Source organism: Callospermophilus lateralis, chromosome 5, assembly GCF_048772815.1.
Source record: "Callospermophilus lateralis isolate mCalLat2 chromosome 5, mCalLat2.hap1, whole genome shotgun sequence".
Classification (NCBI taxonomy): domain Eukaryota; kingdom Metazoa; phylum Chordata; class Mammalia; order Rodentia; family Sciuridae; genus Callospermophilus; species Callospermophilus lateralis.
In genome coordinates this window covers 150,080,794-150,100,854 of record NC_135309.1, presented here as the reverse complement: position 1 = coordinate 150,100,854, position 20,061 = coordinate 150,080,794, and the positions used below count along the sequence as shown (strand labels likewise).

Below are 20,061 nucleotides of genomic sequence, written 5' to 3'. Positions count from 1 at the left end.
GATGCTTTGACTAGAGGATGTACATTGTTATGTTCAGCACATAGTTTCCTCAAAAATCAGAAGTTGAATAAATCAATTTAATAATTAAGGTAACTAATAATAGCTACATATATCTGAATAGTACAGCACAGTTTTATAAGCGCATATATATTCTCTTCTCTCCGAACCTACCTAGAAATAGTATTAAGTAGTGAATGGGAGCTATGATTCAATAGACACTAAACTTTCCTGATTCATCTGGGACGATGTTAAGTCACCCATGCTGAAGCCTTACCAAATACCTAATTAATCTGCACCTAGGGGGAGGAGTCTTGGAATCTACATTTTCCTTAAGCAAAATAGCCTGAGAAAGGATTTTTCATAGCCAGAAGTACATAGCCCATCCAAGGAGACAATTAACAGACCACCGGATTTAAGTGGATCATAGGCTTCATGTATGTTGGTGCGTGGTTTGAGTTATCTGGGACATTCATTTAAAATGCAGATCCGGGCCACATGACAGATGTGCTGAATTAGTATATCTGAACATGGGTCCCATGAGTCTGCAATCAAATCCATTCCAATATTTCTAATGCATCCTAAGATTGAAACTTTTGACTCCACAAATAAAGGCTGTCCCAGACTCTAAAGGTCCTGGAAAGCCAAACTCCTACCTTGTGTTTTGTTTAACAAACCAATGAAAATTTTAATCAAAAGCCTAAGCACTGCAAATAATAGTTGTAGGAAACTAATGGACCAAGATACAGGTAGTCTAAGCAAAGAGACTTTGTAACAGACCAGCCACAACTCACAGAATTGTAACTGTAGGAATTGGAACTGCAGCAGCATTGTAACAGTAGGAATGAAACATAGAAGGGCATGAAAGATTTTACAATGAAAATGACAACTTGGTGATAAAATACAGATGACAAGGAAGAAAGAAGAGTCCAAGTTGACACCAAGGTCTCCATTATGACAAGAGAGATTTCCTGGGTAGGGGAATGGGGCATGAAGCACAGTATTTATACAAACTATAGCAATTCTAGACCTTCAGAGAAGAAAGATGAGAGCCTGAAACACTAAGAATATCCTATCCTCTCCCAGCGGTTCTTAGTTGGAGCAGCCTGGGGAAATGTGTGGGGCATTTTCAGTTGTCACACTGATGACAGGAACTTGGTGAAGGGGACCCTGGGACATGAGACTTCCTGTGGTACCTGCAACCATCCCTGACAATGAGGAATTGTCCTGCCCCAAATTCCAGGAAGAACCATTGAGCAATACTTACTCCAACTTGCACATTTTGACCTGTCCTGAACCACAAGATTTTAACCAATGAAAGTTTCTGAATCAGAAGGAAACCTCAGTGAGGCTTAGGAAGAAGTCATAGAAAAGCATAAGTGATCCTTTCATCTTGCCCTGTGTGTTCCACAGGTACTATGGCCAAGAATCCTGACTTTTGTGGTGCCTGAAGAATACACAGGAACCCTGGACTACCTGTTCAACATCATCCGAATTCTGATCATGGCAGAAGAGAGGAAGAAGTATAATATGAAGGAGTCATCGGCGCTCGTCCTCTCTACAGGAGCTGGTTCGTACATTCAGAAACAAAGCCAAGTTTTGCTATTAGGAGAGACTCATTTCCAGAAAGTCTTCTGTGCTCTGATCTTCCACCCAACCCCAGTCTGAATTTCTCTGGCCCCTACAGTGATGATTGAAAATTGCTTTCTCTTTCTAGTGAACCTTCCTTCACCACAGCAGCTACTGGCCAGACTTCTGGTAAGTGAGTTAAAAAGACGAATTTCAGTTGCTGTGGATAATTCAGTTCAAAATACAATGCTAATAAAAATTGTGTAAACATGGGGCATGGTGCTACATACCTATAATTTCAGCTATTCATGAAGTTGAGGCAGGAAGATGGATCACAAGCTCAAAGCCAGCCTTGGCAAACATAGTGAGACCCTTTCTCAACAACAAATTACATACATACTCCAAAAATACAACAACAACAACAAAAAAAAAAAAACACTAACATGATCTCAGTAACAAAATTTCTACTATACTAAAGACATGTGGTATATGCAACTACTGGCAAGATTGTTTCCTCACTTTGAAATGTTTCTCAAACTTTATGACTTTATAATACTCATAGACTGAATCTCATCCAGAAGTACCATCAAACAAATCCCACACCATTTGTACAGACTTCCCTTCTATCTTTTTGGCCACATATGTATCATTTACTCAAGCATGTTTCCATATGCATTCATTTATTTAATAAATAGATAGATCTGATTATTGATTCTTTCTATTTATCTTTTCTTTTTTTTATTCATTTATGTGTGTGTGTGTGTGTGTGTGTGTGTGTGTGTGTGTGTGGCTTCCATGTATTTTTTTCACCTTTATTATCATCAGGGGGAAAAATGGGAGGATTGTCTAAATATTATCTTTGCTATAGAATAAGTAAGGACTGTGATGATTTGTTAAGTGATTATTCAATTTAGGAATCAAGGGAATCTGGAACAAAAAAAAAAAAAGGGAAAAGGTAGGTGAACCTTTTAAATACCTCTAAAATTGATGAATACTTATCTCTTTCATCCTTCAGGTAATATCTGTGCTTGCCAGTCTAGGTTCATTACGTGGAGCTGGTGCAATAGGACTTTTGAAGATACTGCCTGAGATAATTCACCCAAAATTGGTAGACTTATGGAAAACACTAGTACCTGAACTCCTGAAGCCTCTGGAAGGTACTTGGATAGAGTCTTTACTAAGGAGATGGGAACACCAAAAAATGGTGCACCATTTCTCTGTGTGAAGCTGTTGTTGCTCATTTTAGGCTACAACTCTGAGCTTGGCATGCAAGTTAGTCAACAATATATGTATTTTTCCTTAATTCCTTGTGTTTTATTTCTCTACCAATGCTCATACTGTGAGAGGACCTGGTGGGGCACACGCTTTGCAGGAAGGCTTACTTTTGCTCTGATCTTTTTCTTATATCTAGACAAACTCTGTTTTGATATTCTTCTAAAAAGTCATTATTCATTCACATTCGAGTATCAAAATATGGTGATTTCAGTAATTACTGCTGAAATTAGAAAACAAAACAAAAAAAAAACCCTAGATTTGTTTAAGAGATTAAATACGCACTCTTCACCTAACAAGTACTTTAAAGTTGCAAAAATAGTAAATTTCATCACAGAGCAGGAAGAAAGCCTGAAATGGAGTTCCAGCATCAACTGGGGGCCTGGGGGGGGGGGGAGGGCGGAGAATTTAAGACAAGTTTGTTTGCAGTTATTGCTTCAATTTTTATTTCTAGGAAACAATGCCATTGTGCTGTGGGAACTCATGCTGCTTCAGGTAAGGGTGGCTTCTAGGTGAATTGTTAAAGATGAATGAGGAAATAAACTGCAGCTACCCCTCTTTTTATATTCATTCTTTTTAGTTATACATGACAGTAGAATCCATTTTGACGTAATTGTGAAAACATGGAATATGTCTTGTTCCAGTTCAGCCCCTCCGGTACCTCCCCTTTTCCTTCCCTCTCCCATCTTCTGTTCCCTTTCCTCTACTAATCTTTCTGCCATTTAACCATAGCATTTTTTAAATTAATTTCTTGTGGATGTACCTGATGCTTAGATCCACTGTGGTATATTATATATTAACATAGGATAAAGTTACATCTACCCCTTTTAACAACTAGATTAACAACAAAAGAAATTTTCTTTCTCTGTTAGGAAGCCTTCATAGCAGTTCATTGTCTTCCTCCCATCTTCAGTATAGGTCTAGTCTTCTTTTTCCAAAACTGTGTGCCTGTGCCTTCTTCCCCTCATCTTCTAAGTCTGTTTAATTTCTTTCCTTTAAGGAACCCATTGGATGCTCTCCTATTAAAAAATAATGCATATAAGCATTTTCACTGGCTTTGACATTGTGTCTTTTTCTAACCTTGAAGTGGAAAAATATAGGAGAAATCATACATTTTAGAAATTGCATGGATTTTGTCCTCCAAAAAGACAAAAACAAAAATTTTTTAAAAAGTCTTTTTATGTGTTGTTGAATGAAATACCAAGGGTTCAGAGGACCGATGGTAACCCTGGCTCAAACAATTGGTGAATCCAGAAGTATTTACTTTACCACTGGGGAAGTTGGCAGAGATGTCCTGTACATTTAATTGGTTATTAAGTGCATTTAATTTCTTATTCTAAAGATCTCCCTCATGGATTTTTTTTTTAATTTTTGATATATAATAAGCCAAACTCACATTGACAAAATGAAGTTTTTCCAAGTCTATCAAAATTTGAAAAACATTAGCTTCAACTTAAATTTCACATTGGGTTAGTTTCTACTTTGAGTCATTCAGAAGTTTTTGTTGAAGGGAAAAATAAGGAAGGCACTAATGTAGCGTTATTTCCATAATTGTGTATTTTGTTCTTAAAGAGAATTCAGAACATATCAGAAAATGCTTTTTTAAATAAAGAGGAAAAGTTCTCAAATCACCAGTTATTTTATAGGAAAAGGTCCCATTTAATACACCTTTATTCTTTTAAAAGATAAGGCAACAAAAAAGTACCAACAAAGCACATAAAACCATCACACTCATCTCTCACTTCCACTTCCTACAACAGCTGCTCAAAGAATCTTTATGGAAAATCAACGACACCGCCTGGACCATCCAGTTGAGTCGGGATTTCAATCAGCAAATGGACAGTTACAGCAACACCTCCATTGAGAAGGTTGGTGTTTCAGCTGAGGGACCTAAGCAGGTAACTTATGGTCCAAAATGCTTCTCAAGCTCCATCTTGTTTTTACTGCAATCAAAATGAGGGAGGAATGATTAGAAAAAGTAGTTCCCTCCTTTTAAGGCCATTTACCTCTCTTCACCTCAATTTTGGCTGAAATGTGCTCACAGGGTCACACCTATCTGCAAGGAAGACTGGGACAAGATAGATATGTGCCTAAGAGTCAAGGGTACTCTTCTAGAAGGGAAAAAAGAGTGGCAGTCTCTACCACATTGGTGGCTTCATGTCAGTTATGTAGTGGTTTCCATTATGCCAGTCTTGTGGGGTTTGCTGCCAAAAATGATCCACTACATTAACAAAAGCTTAGAGGTAAGAAAATGCTCAAAAGACAGTTTTTCCATCCCTATGTCTCCAATGACCTCTATGTAACCCTCCCCCTTGTAGCCTTCCATTCTATTTAAAAAAATTGATGCATTATAATTATGCATAATAGTGGGACTCATTGTAATACATTTATACATGCACATAATATCATTTGATCAATTTTATTCCCCATTTCTTCCCCCCTCTCTCTTCTCTTACCTCTCCCTTCCTTTCCTTTACTGTTATCCCTTTATTATCATAAGATCTATTTTTTCTTCATAGCTTTCACATGTGAGAGAAAACATTTGACCCTTGACTTTCTCAGTCTGGCTTATTTCACTTAGCAAAATGTTCTCCAGTTCCAATCATTTTCCTGCCAATGACATAATGTCCTTCTTCTTTATTGGCATTCTTGCATTTTAAGTGCAGATCATATCCAGTGTCTGCTTCTTGCTCCTCATGTTTGATTTCTCTGGATCCTCAGTATACTCATCTTTAAAATAGGAACAGCCCCCACCTCTGAGGGTTGTAGTATGGTGAGGGTTGAGTAGATAACATATAGAAAGTTCCTGGTGAAGTGCCTGGAACAAGTAAGGGTGTGCTTAATATAAAAGCTGATCATGGTCATTATTATGTTAAATCAGTCATAAATTTATTTTTCCTGAAAAAAAAAATTTCTTAAAATTCTTCAGTTCCAGTAATAAGTATTTTTCCTACAAATTATTCATTATTAACCTTCAACTCTCCTATGTGATTTTTGAAATTCCCCTCACTGATCAACTCTCGGATTTGGTACAGAGTATTGATTCTCCAAATTGGTCTACCAAGCCTGCAGACACATTAAAAAGATTTTGTAAGCAATGTTCCATCTTCTTGTTACAGATTTGCCCTGTGCACCTAAGGTCATACATTCATCCAGTAGTTTCCAGACTTACAAGATTACTCCAGAATAATGGTGGTACAGGTGGGCAGAGCAATTTTAGAAATGAGATGTCTAGATAGCTTTTAGCCCTACCCTGAACAGGAGTAAAGTAAGAGTGGACCAGTTAGCTTTTGCTGCAAAAGAAGCTACTCTTAGTGGCTTAAAATAACAGCCACCCATTCAGTTCACAATCTTGCAGTTGAAAAATTTGAGAGGGTCTAGGCAAGGCTCAGCTGGGCGGTCTTCTAATCTTAATTAGGCTCAAGGAGGTTGCCTGGAGGTGCTGGTCTCAATTAGGACAGTTGATTCTGTTCCTGTGGTCTCATTGTCCAGGTCAGGTGAGGCTGGCCTTCATGGGAGTGACAACAGAAACTTTGCAGAGTCTCTTGAGATATAGGTTCAGGAGTGGCACAGTCATTTTTGTCACATTCTGTTGGTAAAAAACAAGATTCACACAAGGATCAGGAAAACAAAATCCTTTCATGAGGGGTTGCAACACCCATAGTAAAAAGACATGGCATGGATAGAGGTAGAGCAGAAACACTGTAGCTATTTTTGAAGTCTACCACCTTTTCTTCCAATGCTGGGTTCCTGATATTTTTAGACTCATCTAAGTGGATGGTACATAAACAGAGTCTCATCTGGTAGTTGAGAGTGCAGCAACAGTTCCACCTGTTTTTAATAGCTATGCCCCCTCTTGTCCCAGGTCAGACTGGTCTACACAGTTTCTACTGAACGCATTAATTTCCCTCCACCTGTTTCTACCAAACTTTCTCCCTATTCTATAGATTCCCCTCTGATTAATGATGACCATGATAGCTATAATCCTGCAAGTCTTGCAAAGTCCTTGAAGTATACCAGCAACTGACCAGTTTTCTCCCCTGCACTTGATAAGATGGAGATTCTACACAAAGAGATGCTCATTTGATGTGACATAGCCATAAGTTATTTGAAACTTAGAAAACAAATCAAAGCCAACTTTGAAATAACCCTTTTTTCATTGTACATGTTTATCCAATGAGCATATGTGAAGTGCTCTTTTATTACCAGGAGCTGTACATTGGAAATAATGCATAAGACATTCAGTTGCCAAGAACCCAAATTTGAGCACAGAACCAAGGAAGAACATTTTAAAAATTCTAAGAGAGAGTGAAAGGATTATAATGATGGTTCCCAAGGTGTAGAGTAATCAGAAGAGCATCATTGGAGGACAGACCTGGGGCAAAGAAACACCTTCAAGAAGAGATAGCATGTGAGGTGCATGACGGTTAAGCAGTGGTTAAGTCACCCCAATTTCTTTCCTTTGGATGACAATTTCAATTCCTTCCACTTTTCATCAACCTGGCCTTCTAACCTTTACACTCCTGTTGTTCACCTTTTGTTTTTCAGAAATTTCTTTGGAAAGCCTTGGGGACCACTTTAGCATCCTGCCAAGATACGGACTTTGTAAGCTCACAGATTAAGGACTTTTTGATTGCTCCCAGCCAACTGGGGGACCAAAGACAGGTGGGACCCCTTGCTTTTGCTTTTGATTTCTTCTTTTGGGGATGACTGCTAATCCTATCTAGAAAACCTGGGACAGCTCTGGTGATATGTCTTAACCAGAATTATCCAGGAATATTTACAATGATCCAACAGAATTTTTTTTTGAAAAATGAAGTTTCCCAGTGTAGTTATTGATACTTAATTTTTTAGCCACATTTGTAGAAATATTGAAAACTGAGCTTTAGATATCCTTACTGAAAAAGAGCATCTTTGATATATTTTGATGTTGGCTTCATAATTTAGAGCACGGTCATGACCATTGAAATCCTTGAATTCACAATTTGACAGTAAGCTTATGACCATTGGTTTTCAACCTAGAGAGAATGTGAGTGCAACCCAGAGAGCTTTTACTCAATACTTTTACTTACTCCCTACCTAGTTTCGGCTAGGGAACATATGTACCTGTGGAGAAGGAGAGGATTGTATGAAAAACAAGCAAACAAAAAAACTCCCCAGGCCAACAGAGACCACTAGTATAAAATCTTGTCATGTGTTGTATGATATCGCCTCTCAGCAATTATGAGATGTCTGGGGTCCTTTCTCCCACATTCACTAGGAGAAACCACTATACTTTAATGAACTTTTGAAACTGCCTCCTTATTACCATTATTTCCTTTTTCCTTGTCAGATATTGTTATCGTTTATTGCTCTGGCACAATTTCTAACACCTTTTCCCCCATCTCAGTTGCCCTTTTTAGCTCTGCTTTAACTGTAGAAAACAAAGTGTGCTTTTAGATGTAAGCCTGCAATAAGGCTCTCATTTAAGGTCAGAGCATTGTACAAACTTTACCAGACACATTGTGGCATCCGTTTGAGTTTCTCAGATACACTGTTCACTTAATTTCAAGTTCCTTCTTGAGTCTCCCTCGCTCAAGTTGCTTAGGAAATGACATTGGGTGAATAAAGTGTTAACACATGAGTTTCTCAATCTCACTAAACCCAACTGACCTTTTTAAAAAAATAAAATCACCACATTTTTCTTTCCTTTTTTTTTACACTATTATTAGTTCATTATAGTTTTACATACTAGTTGGGTCCGTCTTGACATAATTATAAAGGCATGAAATTTAACTTGCTCCATTTCAGTCCCCAGTGCCTCCTCCTTTTCTCTCCACTTCTCTACCCCATTCCCCTTCCTCCATTCAATTGGTCTTCTATTTATTTATCTATCGATTTTTAATTGGTATTTTATAGATAAACATTAAGGTGGAATTCACTGTGGTGTATGTATGCATGCACATAGCATAATTTTGTCAAATCGTTCTGCATTTCCTCCACTTTTCTGTTTCTCTTCCCTCCCCCTCAGTCTCCTTCTTCTACTCCACTGATCTTCCCTCTATTCTTATAATGTCTAATACCCACTCCCAATGCTTTCTTCCTTTATTTTGCTCTAGCTTCTGAATATAAGAGAAAACGTTCAACCCTTAATTTCCTGAGTCTGGCTTGTTTCACACAGCATGAGTTTCTCCATTTTCATCTATTTACTGGCAAATGCCATAATTTCATTCTTCTTTATGGCTGAGTTAAACTCCATTGTATATAGACCACATTTTCTTGATTCATTCATCTGTCGAAGGGCACCTAGTCTGGTTCCATAACTTGGCGACTGTGAATTGTGCTGCTATAAACATTGATGTGGCTGTATCACTATAATATCATGATTTTAGTTCTTTTGGATAAATTCCAAGAAGGGAGAGAACTAGGTCATATGGTGGTTCTATTCCAAGTGTCTTGAGGAATCTCCATACTGCTTTCCAGAGTGATGGTACTAATTTGCAGTCCCACCAACAATGTATAAGTGTACTTTTTCTCCCACATCCTTGTCAGCATTTATTATTATTTGTATTCTTGATTATTGACATTTTGAATGCAGTTAGAGGAAGTCTCAATGTATTTTTTATTTGCATTTCCCTGATTGTTGGGGAAGTTGAACTTTTTTATATATTTGTTGGTCATTTATGTTTCTTCTTTTGAAAAGCATCTGTTCAGTTCTTTTGCCCACTTATTGAGTTACATTTTTTTTCCATGCAGAGGTTTTTGAGTTCTTTATATATTCTGGATATTAATTCTATCACAGGAGTAGCTGGCAAAGATTTTCTTTCATTCTTTAAATTCTCTCTTCATGCTCTTAATCTTCTTTTACTGTGAAGAAGTTTTCCATTTGATATCATCCCATTTGTTTATTCTTGGTTTAATTTCATGAGCTTTAAGGACGGGTCTTGTTGAAGAGGTCAGTGGCTGCACCAATATGTTGGAGTGTTGAACCTATGTTTCCTTCTAGCACCCAACTGTCTTTTAATCTCCTAAGCATGACCCTGTCTATAACATAATGGCAGAGCTCCAATTCCGGCATGGGAATAAATAATTCAAATCTTGGCTGTGCAACGTACTCTGTATGACTCAAGTTCCTCTGATATAAGTTAGAAACAGAACCTACCCCAAAGTTCATATTCAGGTACGGTGCTTTAGTGAGAAGTTGTGAGTGAAGGGAAATTTTGAGATTGGAATTGCATCTTGAAGGAATTGGGGAGAAAAACTTGACTGAGAAGTTGGGGTATTCTCTGTTAATGTGGGGGATCAGATGGGGCTGAAACCAGAAAATTCCACCGGCTTTCTCAGAGCTGTTGTTTGTATTCCAGTCACAACAGCAGACTAGGTGCTGAGGAAACAGGAGAGTCGGTTAATTCACAGCTTGGGTTTTGCCAAAAATAAGAATATCACAGAATCTTAAAAGTTGGGGAAAGAGACAAGAAGTTAGGAAGATGAGTTGGAAGAGGAATAAAACACTGAGTATTCAAATTATTTCTGTATGATCATATATTTAGAAAATCAAAAATCTCCACCAAAAGATCGAGCTCATAAATGAATTCAGCAAAGTAACAGAATACAAGATCAACACCCATGAATTAATCACATTCCTATACTCCAATGATGAATCTGCCAAAAAAATAAGTGTTCTTGGATAGGCAGAGTTAATACTATCAAACTGGCCATACTACCAAAAGCACTATTCAGATTCAGTGCAATTCCCATCAAAACTCTAATGACATTCTTCTCAGAACTAGAAAATGCAATTCTGAAATTCATTTGGAAAAGAGACTCAGGAATAGCCAAAGCAATTTTTATCAAGGAGAGTAAAGCAGGAGGCATCACAATACCAGACCTCAAAGTATACTACAGAGCTATAGTAACAAAAAGAACATGGTACTGGCACAAATACAGGCATGAAAACCAATGAAATAGAACAGCAGACAGACACAAACCCAAATAAACATAGTTACTTCATACTAGACAAAGGTGCCAATAACATACACTGGAAAAAATATAGCCTTCTTAAACAAATGGTGCTGGCAAAACTGAAAATCCATATGTAGCAGAATGAAATTTAACCCCTATATCTTGCCTTTGATCCAACTCAAAGCAGATCAAAGACCTAGGAATTGGGGCAGAAATCCTGCCACTGCTTTAAGAAAATACAGATTTAACACTCCAACATGTCAGCACAGGAAATGACTTCCTCAACAAGACTCCTACAGCACAAGAAATAAAATCAGAAATCAACAGGAGGGGTTACATCAAATTCAAAGTTTCTTCACAGCAAAGGAAATAATCAAGACCATGAAGAGAGAGCCTATAGAACAGGGAAAATCTTTGCCACCTGCTTCTCAGAGCATTGATATCCAGAATATAAAAAGAACTCAAAAAACTTAACACCAAAAAAAAAAAAACCATTTAAACCAGTCCATAAATAAGCAAAAGAACTAAATTGACATTTCTCAAAAAGAGGAAATTCAAAGGATCAACAAATATATGAGAAAATGTTCAATATATCTAGCAACCAGGGCAATGCAAATTAAAACTACACTGAGATTTCATCTCACTTCAGAATGGCAATTATCAAAAATAAACAATAAATATTGGTGAGGATGTTGGGGAAAAGGTATACTCGTACATAGTTTGTGGGACTACAAATTAGTATCACCATTCTAGAAAGCCGTATGAAGATTCCTCAAGAAAATAAAAATGGAACACCATTTAACCTAGTTATCCCACTCCTTGGAATGTATCCAAAGGACTTAAAATCAACATATTATGGTAACACAGTCACATCAATGTTTATAGCAGTTCAATTCTCAATAGCTAAGTTATGGAACCAACCTAAGTGCCCTTCAACAGATGAATGAAGAAAGAAAATGTGAGATACATACATATATATATAACAGAATATTACTCAGCCATAAAGACGAATGGCATTATGTTACTTGCTGGTAAATGGATGAAACTGGAGACTGTCATGTAAGTGAAATAAGCCAGTCCCAAAAAGTCAAAGGTCAAATGTTTTCTCTTTTATGCAGAAGCCTATCCAGAATATGGGGAGGCAGTCATAAAAAAATAGAAGATGGGTAGAGTAGATGAAAGGGATTGAAGGGGAGTAAGTAAGGGTGGGATAAGGAAAGAACATTGGAATGAATCTGACCTAACTTTTCTATGTACATATACAAATATACAACAATGAATGTCATCATCATGTACATCTACAAGACACTAATTTAAAATTTTTTTTAATATTTATTCTTAAGTTTTAGGTGGACACAATATCTTTATTTTATATTTATGTGGTGCTGAGAATCAAACCCAGTGTCTCGTGCATGCTAGGCAAGCACTCTACCACTGAGCCCACTAATTAAAAATTTTAAAAAAATATTTATAGAGTTCGGGTTGTGGATCAGTGGTAGAGTGCTTGCCTAGTATGCATGAGGCACTGAGTTCAATCCCCAGCACAACATTTTTAAAATAAATAAATAAACAAAAAAATACTATTCATTAAAAAATCCTCTGCTCTCCATGAACATTCATACATGTGGATATAACCAAAATAAAAGTGATCAGATATCAAGACAATGGGGGAAAATGGTCAATATCCACCATTCATTTGTTACCTGATTAAGCACTCATAAATATTATATAATACAAACATCATTGCTTCAATTTTTTCTAAAGATTATTTTTTATTTTTCAAAAATGTAAATAGGTTTATTCTTTTTTATTATAAAAATAATGCATCCTAGTATATCATATTTAAACAATATAGAAAGATATATTAAGTAAAACCTACCTCCTGAATATAGCCACTGTTAATGTTTTGGTGGTATCTTTCATGAGTTTGTGTACGTCTTACACATGAGATTCTATGAAAGTGGGATCATCTTATACACCATGTTTTATAGCTTACTTCTAAAAACTAATACAGTAAAAAAAATGCATTACTGGATGTTTTTTAGTCAGTAAAAAAATGCATTACTGCAATTTAAAGATACAAAAATATTATGAGCAGGGTAGTCAACTTTCACAAAGTCATACCATCTCATAAGGAAGACCAGGAATATTAATCTGAGCTTCTTTATCTTAAAACTCATATTCCATCTATTATAGCTCATTATTGTCAATAAAAAAGGCAAATAATCTGTTTTACTTATATATTTTCTATGTTTAAAAAAAATGAGAATTGTGGGGTGAGAGTACAAGTAAGATCAGAGATAGAGAGGTTTACATCTTAGACTATGACCAAGGGACAAAGGGAAGTCAGCCCCCAAGACTTCGAAGGGTTCCCAGCACCTTCTGCTGGGAGCTGTGTGGCCTGGTGTCTGAGGCCAAGAACAGCTATTTGAGCCCTTGTTGGCAACAGTCTAACCTATGGGTTCTCATTGTAAGTCAAGTGGGGTTATGTAACCAAATGAAATATAACAGCATTCATGAACACGTCGCAATAGGATGAGACCACAGGATTCATGCACTATGGTGAAATCAGCCTTGGACTGGAGACGTGGGGAGAGGCCAGCGCGAGCAGAGGGGAATACAACCAACCATAGAGTGCCATACAGGAGCTCACAGCTCTCGAGAAATTCACTGTTCAAGATGTAAGAACATTTCAGCCACAAAGTGATCCTTTAAAAACGTCCATCAACATAGTTAGTAAAAATGTATTGCATATTTCAAAATATCTAAAAAAATAGATTTTAAATTAGCCTGATTTTATCATTCCACAAAGTGTATATGTATCAAAATGTATTGTACCTAGTATGAATATATGCACTAATTATTTTTAATTTAAAAAACTTTAAATTTAAAAAAAAAAAAAAGAAGAAATACATTTTAAAAAATCAGTCAGCTCAAACCTCTATTGGCTTTCCATCTAAATTTACAACTCCAAAATCTTGAAATCATTGAGGGTCACCCAAAAAGACCACCTAGAACAAAATCCCATCTGCCCTATGTTACACAGATTTCCTCCATGATTGTTCACTCTACCCTCTTTAGTGGTCCTCGGGACCTTTGCACTTAACTTTCTGTTTGAATCTCTCCCTCTCAGGTAGTTCAGTAACTCACCTTCTTACTTATTTCAGGGTTTTGCTTGATGCCACCCTGTTCAGGAGCACCTTTCCAACTACCCTATTTACATTGCAAACATCCCCCAACCCTCACTAGCCACTTTCCAGCTTTTCTTATCTCTGCAGCACTTTCCACCACCTGATATACTATATATTTACATTTTACTGAATTTATGTGTTTGCTCACTTCCTCTTTGCATCTCCGTCCTTCCTCTCAGGTCTGCATCCACTGGAACAGAGTTTGGTGTATTCTGTTCACCACTGTATCCCCCAAAACCGGAAAAGTGTCTGCCACGTGCTAGGTGGGTACTCAACACGTACCTGTTGAATGAATGCCTCATTAACCTCAAAATCTCACGCCTTTTCTGATTTCAGGGAATAACATCTATTTTAGGATACTGTGCCGAGAACCACTTGGACATTGTTTTAAAAGTTCTTAAAACATTTCAGGATCAGGAAAAGTTTTTCATGAATCGATGTAAGGTAAATACACTATTCATGGCTAAAGCTTTTGGTCACTACAAGGGAAAATGATTCTGGTTTCTTCAATGAATATCCTTTTTCCATATTATCCCAACTCCTATCCCCAGGTCCTTATTCTACACCCAAATTACGTAAGCCCAGGCCCTGGGTCAGCTAAGTATCACGTCTACTCCACTTTCCTGTCACTCGGGCTTGCTGGGAAGATCCTGCATTTGTCCTGCTACCAGCTCCCCAGGCCTCCAGCACAACTCCCATTATGTGTGCTCTGCTTCCCCTGAAGGAAAAAAGCCTCTCTCAGTTACCTCTACCACGGCCTGAGAGTCCCATGGTAGTCCTGCCTGTTTACCTTTGCACAAGCATGAGTACATCAGTTTTAGACTCACTTTGATCATCTCAGTCCCGTTTCTTAGCCCTCAAAGTGATCCACAGGATTAGAAAAAAAAAAAAAAAAAAAAAAAATGAGAGAAAAAGAAACTCCTTAGGTCTCTGTCTCTCTCTTTTTTTTTTTTTTAAATCAAATGTCTCCATTTTCTGGTCTGCAGTATATTTTTTCTGGGAAAAAGAAACTGACCAAAACTGATGTCATCGTGATCTATGGAGCTGTGGCCCTCCATGCTCCCAAGGAGCAGCTTCTCACCAGGCTTAATCAAGACTTCCTGGCCCAAATCCTGTTCCTCTATGGCCAGTGTTCTCAGGTAACACTCATCACAGCTCCTAAATCTTGCAGCTCTTGGAAATGTTCAAGTTCAAAGAACAGAAGCCCCCCCCCAAAAAAAAAAAAAAAAAACAAAAAGTTAGATCAGGCATGTTTGGGAGACAAAAATACATGCAAACAGAGAGATTTATTCTGAAGGAGGGTCAGGAATGTTGGCTTCCCAAGGCCTTGTACAGTTTATGTCCTACCCCGCCAGTGATGTCTCCCCAGATCTGCTGTGTCCATGATGAGCTCAGCCTTGTTTAAACTTAAAATAATTACTCCTTTACCACTTTAGTTCAGCTGGTTATAACTTTCCTATAATAGTTTTCAGCAGTGTGACCCAATGGTAGTTGTTTAGTCCTTTATACGATAATATTTATAAATTATCCAGAATAGTGTATCATAGGTGACTATATATTTATAGAGTACAAGAAATTCTGCCATCATGCAACATATGCACAGATAACAGGAAAAACTGGGATTATGGGGAAAGTGGAATTGAGGAACAATATTCAAAACCTGTAAATAGAGACACATTTCCCCACATTTTTTGTTGCATTATAGTTGTACATACTGATGGAATCTGCTGTTACATATTCATACATGCACACAAATAGAACAATATAATTTGGCCAGTATCACCCCCAGCATTGCCCCCTCCCTCCCAATCTCCCACTTTTTGGTTCCTTTCTTCTACTGATCTCCCTTTGATTTTTAGGAGATCCACCCCCAACTTTGTTTTCCTTTTTCCTCTCCAGCTTCCACATCTGAGAGAAAACATATGACCCTTAATCTGAGTCTGGTTTATTTTATTTAACATGATGATATCCAGTTCCATCCATTTTCCTGCAAATGTCATAATTTCATTTTTATTTATTTATTGCTGAATAAAACTCCCTTGTGTATAGACACCACATTTTCTTTATCTATCCATCCATTGATGGACACCTAGGTTGGTTCCATAGTTTGGCTATTGTGAATTGTGCTGCTGTAAACATGGTTGTGCATGTATCACTGAAATAAGATGACTTTAAATTCTTCAGGGTAAAACCCAAGAAATGGTATAGCTGGGTCATATGGTGGTCCCATGCCTAGTCTTTTAAGGAGCTAGAGGCACATTTTAAAATAAGACAGATACCTACTTAAAAAATTTTTTTTAATTAGAATACAAAAAATGACACTTTATCTTGAAACACCTGAAGCCAGTTGCAAATATTGACTTATGAAACAATGGAGGCCTATCTCAAGTGCAATGAGGTTGCCTCACCAGATTTGGATGAGGGCGGCTCTTTGCACACAGCAAACTGAGGTAGCTGGTAGGGGTCTACACTGTGGGCACCTTTGTGCTTTGGGTGTTCTCACAGGGCTCAGTTCAGCTGTGCAACTGCACACAAGCAAACACAAAATTGGCATGTGCTAAAAGTATCTGTCGATCTTGTTGGAACATTTTTTTTTTTCACTAGAAACCTGCAGTAAGTCTGAGTATACTCTTTGTTCTAGATTTAGCTGCCCTGTGACTTCTCATCTTCTAACTCTTCACTGAACTCTCCTCCAAAAGGTTTTACCCTTTGTCCTGACCACATTCAGTTAGTGCCTCTTTAAACTGATTGTGAAGCCTGAACATCAAAGGTTGGAGTCTTTGTCTTGCCTCTTTTAGCTTACTCTTGACTAGCCTGCCCATGTGCAAGGTCTCGCTTTATAAATGTGAGGGGAGTGAATAGGCCCCACACCTGCCTTGGAAAGACTCTACTTGCTGCTGTCTCTCAGGATGGTGGGTAGCTCCTTTGGGGTTGGGGGTGTCTCTGACGGCTGTTTACTGATTATCTGCTTTTGCTTTTAATTTATCAGGTTCTGGGCATGACTGTGATGAATAAGGTATGAGATGCTTGATAGATCAATCAATCACACTCCCTTGAAGTATACCCAGCATAGATGTCCTCTAGATTTAATTCCAGTGGAAAGGATCCTGATGTATAACTGATTCATTCAATTCTCTAGCCAGGATCCATAAGCTTAATCCAGAACTGGATAAGGTGCTGTATTCTGGTTTGAGGTTGTTTGCAAGTTGATTTGTAAACTAGAACAGTGTTTTTCAAACTTTGGATTGTGACCCACCAGTGGACTATAAGTTCAAATTAATAGTTCATAACAGCAAAAAAAATTAATGGAATAAAATAAAAGATAAAGTAGAATGTCTTGCATATAGCAATAGCAAGTATCATCAACTTTTCAGTTATATATTAGTTATGTTTTACACAAGTTCTAGGTAGAATGGTAAACACTTTTCTACCATGGTTTGTGATCAAAAAAAACATCTGAAAACCACTGCTCTAGAGAAACTTCAATCTATGGCAAATAATAAAGAAAAGATAGTGACCTTTCTTTTTCTTTTTTTCTTATTCTTTTCTTTTTCTTTTTCTTTTTTTTTTTTTTTTTTTTTTTTTTTTTTTGAGTTGTAGATGGACACAATCAGCCCCAGCCCTTTGCTTAACTTCCCTGCAACTTAGATCCCAGGCTGGGATAGAGATGTCAAAGGGAACAAAGATTCTTCCTTCTGTCTGAGCACTTATTTCATCCCTGTGTCACATGTTCACAGATCTAAGACCTCAGCTTACACTGCCTTTTTTTTGTTGTTGTTGTTGTTGCTTTAGGACATAGATCTGCAAATGAGTTTCACCAGAAGCATCACTGAGATAGGCATTGCTGTCCAAGATGCTGAGGATAAGCATTTCCAGTTCTCCTACAAAGAGATGCTGATCGGTTACATGCTGGTGAGGGTGTGAAAAAGGAAGGAGGAAGCCCCCAAGTGTTCCATTTAAAAATGGGTGAAACCACCAGTGCCATGTAACAGGTTTTTGCTATCTTTCTGCCCCAGAGCACCAAGGGCCCAATGAGGATGGCACTGTGTCTGGGAACTCCCCTGATCCTTTCTGAAACATCTCACTTCCTTGTTTGTGTTTCAGGACTTCATCAGGGATGAGCCCCTGGACTCCTTAGCTAGCCCCATTCGGTGGAAAGCCTTAATTGCCATCAGGTACCTAAGGTAGAGAATGTTTTGTTATTCTCATGGAAAAAGTATTTCTTTCTCCCCACCACTCCTGATCCTGCACACCCTCCCCCAAATGAACATAATTCCTTAAGGGGGCTTTAAAACAGGAGCTTTTTCTCTTTCCAAAGCATTACCAAACCAGCAGAGAGATTGATCATTTGATGAATGACAAGGACAAAGAGTTACTCAGAGGAATCAGATTTATTGTTATATGAGAATGAAATCTCTGTGTAAAAGGAAATTTCTCTTCCTACATCTTTGTCTGCAGACAAATTTTAATCTTCCCATCAAAATCTCATGAAAGTCCTAATGACATTCTAGTTGGTTAGCAGCAATAAACCTAAAGAAGAAATAATTTTAATCAAGTTTTTAAAGACATATTTCCCACTGTAGTAAAATAAATTCAAAGTTATTGTTAAAATTAGGAAGCTATAGAAAAAAAACTGATTAATAGTAAAGATAGCTTACAACCCCCTGCTCTCAACATTTTGACATGCTTCCTTCAAATCTTTGTTTCTAGTCTTCCATTTTTATTACATAATTGAGATGCTACTCTACCTGTGGTTTTTTAATCTTGCTTTTTCTCACTTCATGTTATGTAGTCCCATTTTGTTATTCATTCTTCACAAACAACATTTTTTTTATTTTAACATATACAACATAAAACGTATCATCTAAGTCATCCTTAGGGGAACAGTTCCATAATGTTAAGTACACTCATAGTGTTGTGCCCTTAACCTCAAGAGCTTCTTAAGAACTGAAACTCTATATCCATTGAACAATAGCTCCTCATTTTCTCCTCCCCTCAGTCACTGGAAACCACTAGTATTCTGTCTCTGGGAATCTGTGTTCTCTAGCACCTCATATAAGTGAAATCATACAGTATTTCTCAAGTGACTAGCTTATTTCATTTAGCACAATGTCTTCAAGATTCATCCAGGCTATAGTACACATCAGAATTGTATTTATGTTTTCATGCTGAGATATATGTAGATATAGATGTGAGATATAGATATATATCTGAGATATCTTTATCCATTCATCTTTTGGTAAGTACTCGGGTTGCTTCCATCTTTTACCTATAGTGAATAATGCTGTTATGAATATGGGTGTGCACATATCTCTTCAAGATGATATTTTCATTTATTTTGGGCATATGCCCAGGAGTAGAATTGCTAGATCGCATGGTAATTCTATTTTTTATTTTTTGCAGAACCACCATAGTGATTTCCATGGCAGTAGCATTATTTTATATTCCCACCAACAGGGTTTAAGAGTTCAAATTTTTCCACATCTTCACCAACACTTGAAATTTTCTGGTGTCTTTAATAGTTGCCATCTATGAATGGATAAAGAAATGTGGTACATATACACAGTGGGATATTACTCAGCCATAAAGAAAAATGAAATTATGGCATTTGCCAGTAAATGGATGGAACTGGAGAATATCATGCAAATTGAAATAAGCCAATCCCAAATGTTCTCTCTGATTCATGAATACTAACCCAAAACAAGGGAAGTTGTGGAGGTAAATAATAGAAATCTATTTGATTAAATAAAGGAAAGGGAAGGGGGATGGGGAATAGAAAAGACAGTAAAATTAATCAGTCATAACTTGTATTTTATACACGACCAGGGTAACTCCACAACTGTACCACCACAAGAGTGAGATTCTAAGTAAATAATTTATACTCTATATATGCATATTCTGCCAAAATACATTCTACTGTCATGTAGAATTAAAAAGAACAAATTTAAAAATTATAGTTGCCATCCTAATGGGTATGAAGTAGTACTTCATTGTGAACTGCTGCATTTCCCTACTGATTTGTAATACTGAGTATCATTTCATGGACTTTTTGGCCATTTGTATATCTTCTTTAGAGAAATGTCAATCCATT

The 20,061-nt window shown here is 37.3% G+C and overlaps 1 protein-coding gene across 1 annotated transcript in view; it reads left to right on the top strand.

Annotated features, from left to right (window-relative positions):
* Positions 1 to 20,061, top strand: part of Mroh2b (maestro heat like repeat family member 2B) — a 64,730-nt gene that overhangs the window by 20,603 nt on the left and 24,066 nt on the right. The window contains exons 14-24 of the mRNA XM_076857704.1: positions 1,411 to 1,567; positions 1,715 to 1,755; positions 2,582 to 2,723; positions 3,293 to 3,333; positions 4,599 to 4,706; positions 7,387 to 7,503; positions 14,307 to 14,414; positions 14,957 to 15,109; positions 16,960 to 16,986; positions 17,763 to 17,882; positions 18,075 to 18,154. Coding sequence (XP_076713819.1) covers positions 1,411 to 1,567; positions 1,715 to 1,755; positions 2,582 to 2,723; positions 3,293 to 3,333; positions 4,599 to 4,706; positions 7,387 to 7,503; positions 14,307 to 14,414; positions 14,957 to 15,109; positions 16,960 to 16,986; positions 17,763 to 17,882; positions 18,075 to 18,154 — 1,094 coding nt within the window. The remainder of the gene's footprint in view (positions 1 to 1,410; positions 1,568 to 1,714; positions 1,756 to 2,581; positions 2,724 to 3,292; positions 3,334 to 4,598; positions 4,707 to 7,386; positions 7,504 to 14,306; positions 14,415 to 14,956; positions 15,110 to 16,959; positions 16,987 to 17,762; positions 17,883 to 18,074; positions 18,155 to 20,061) is intronic.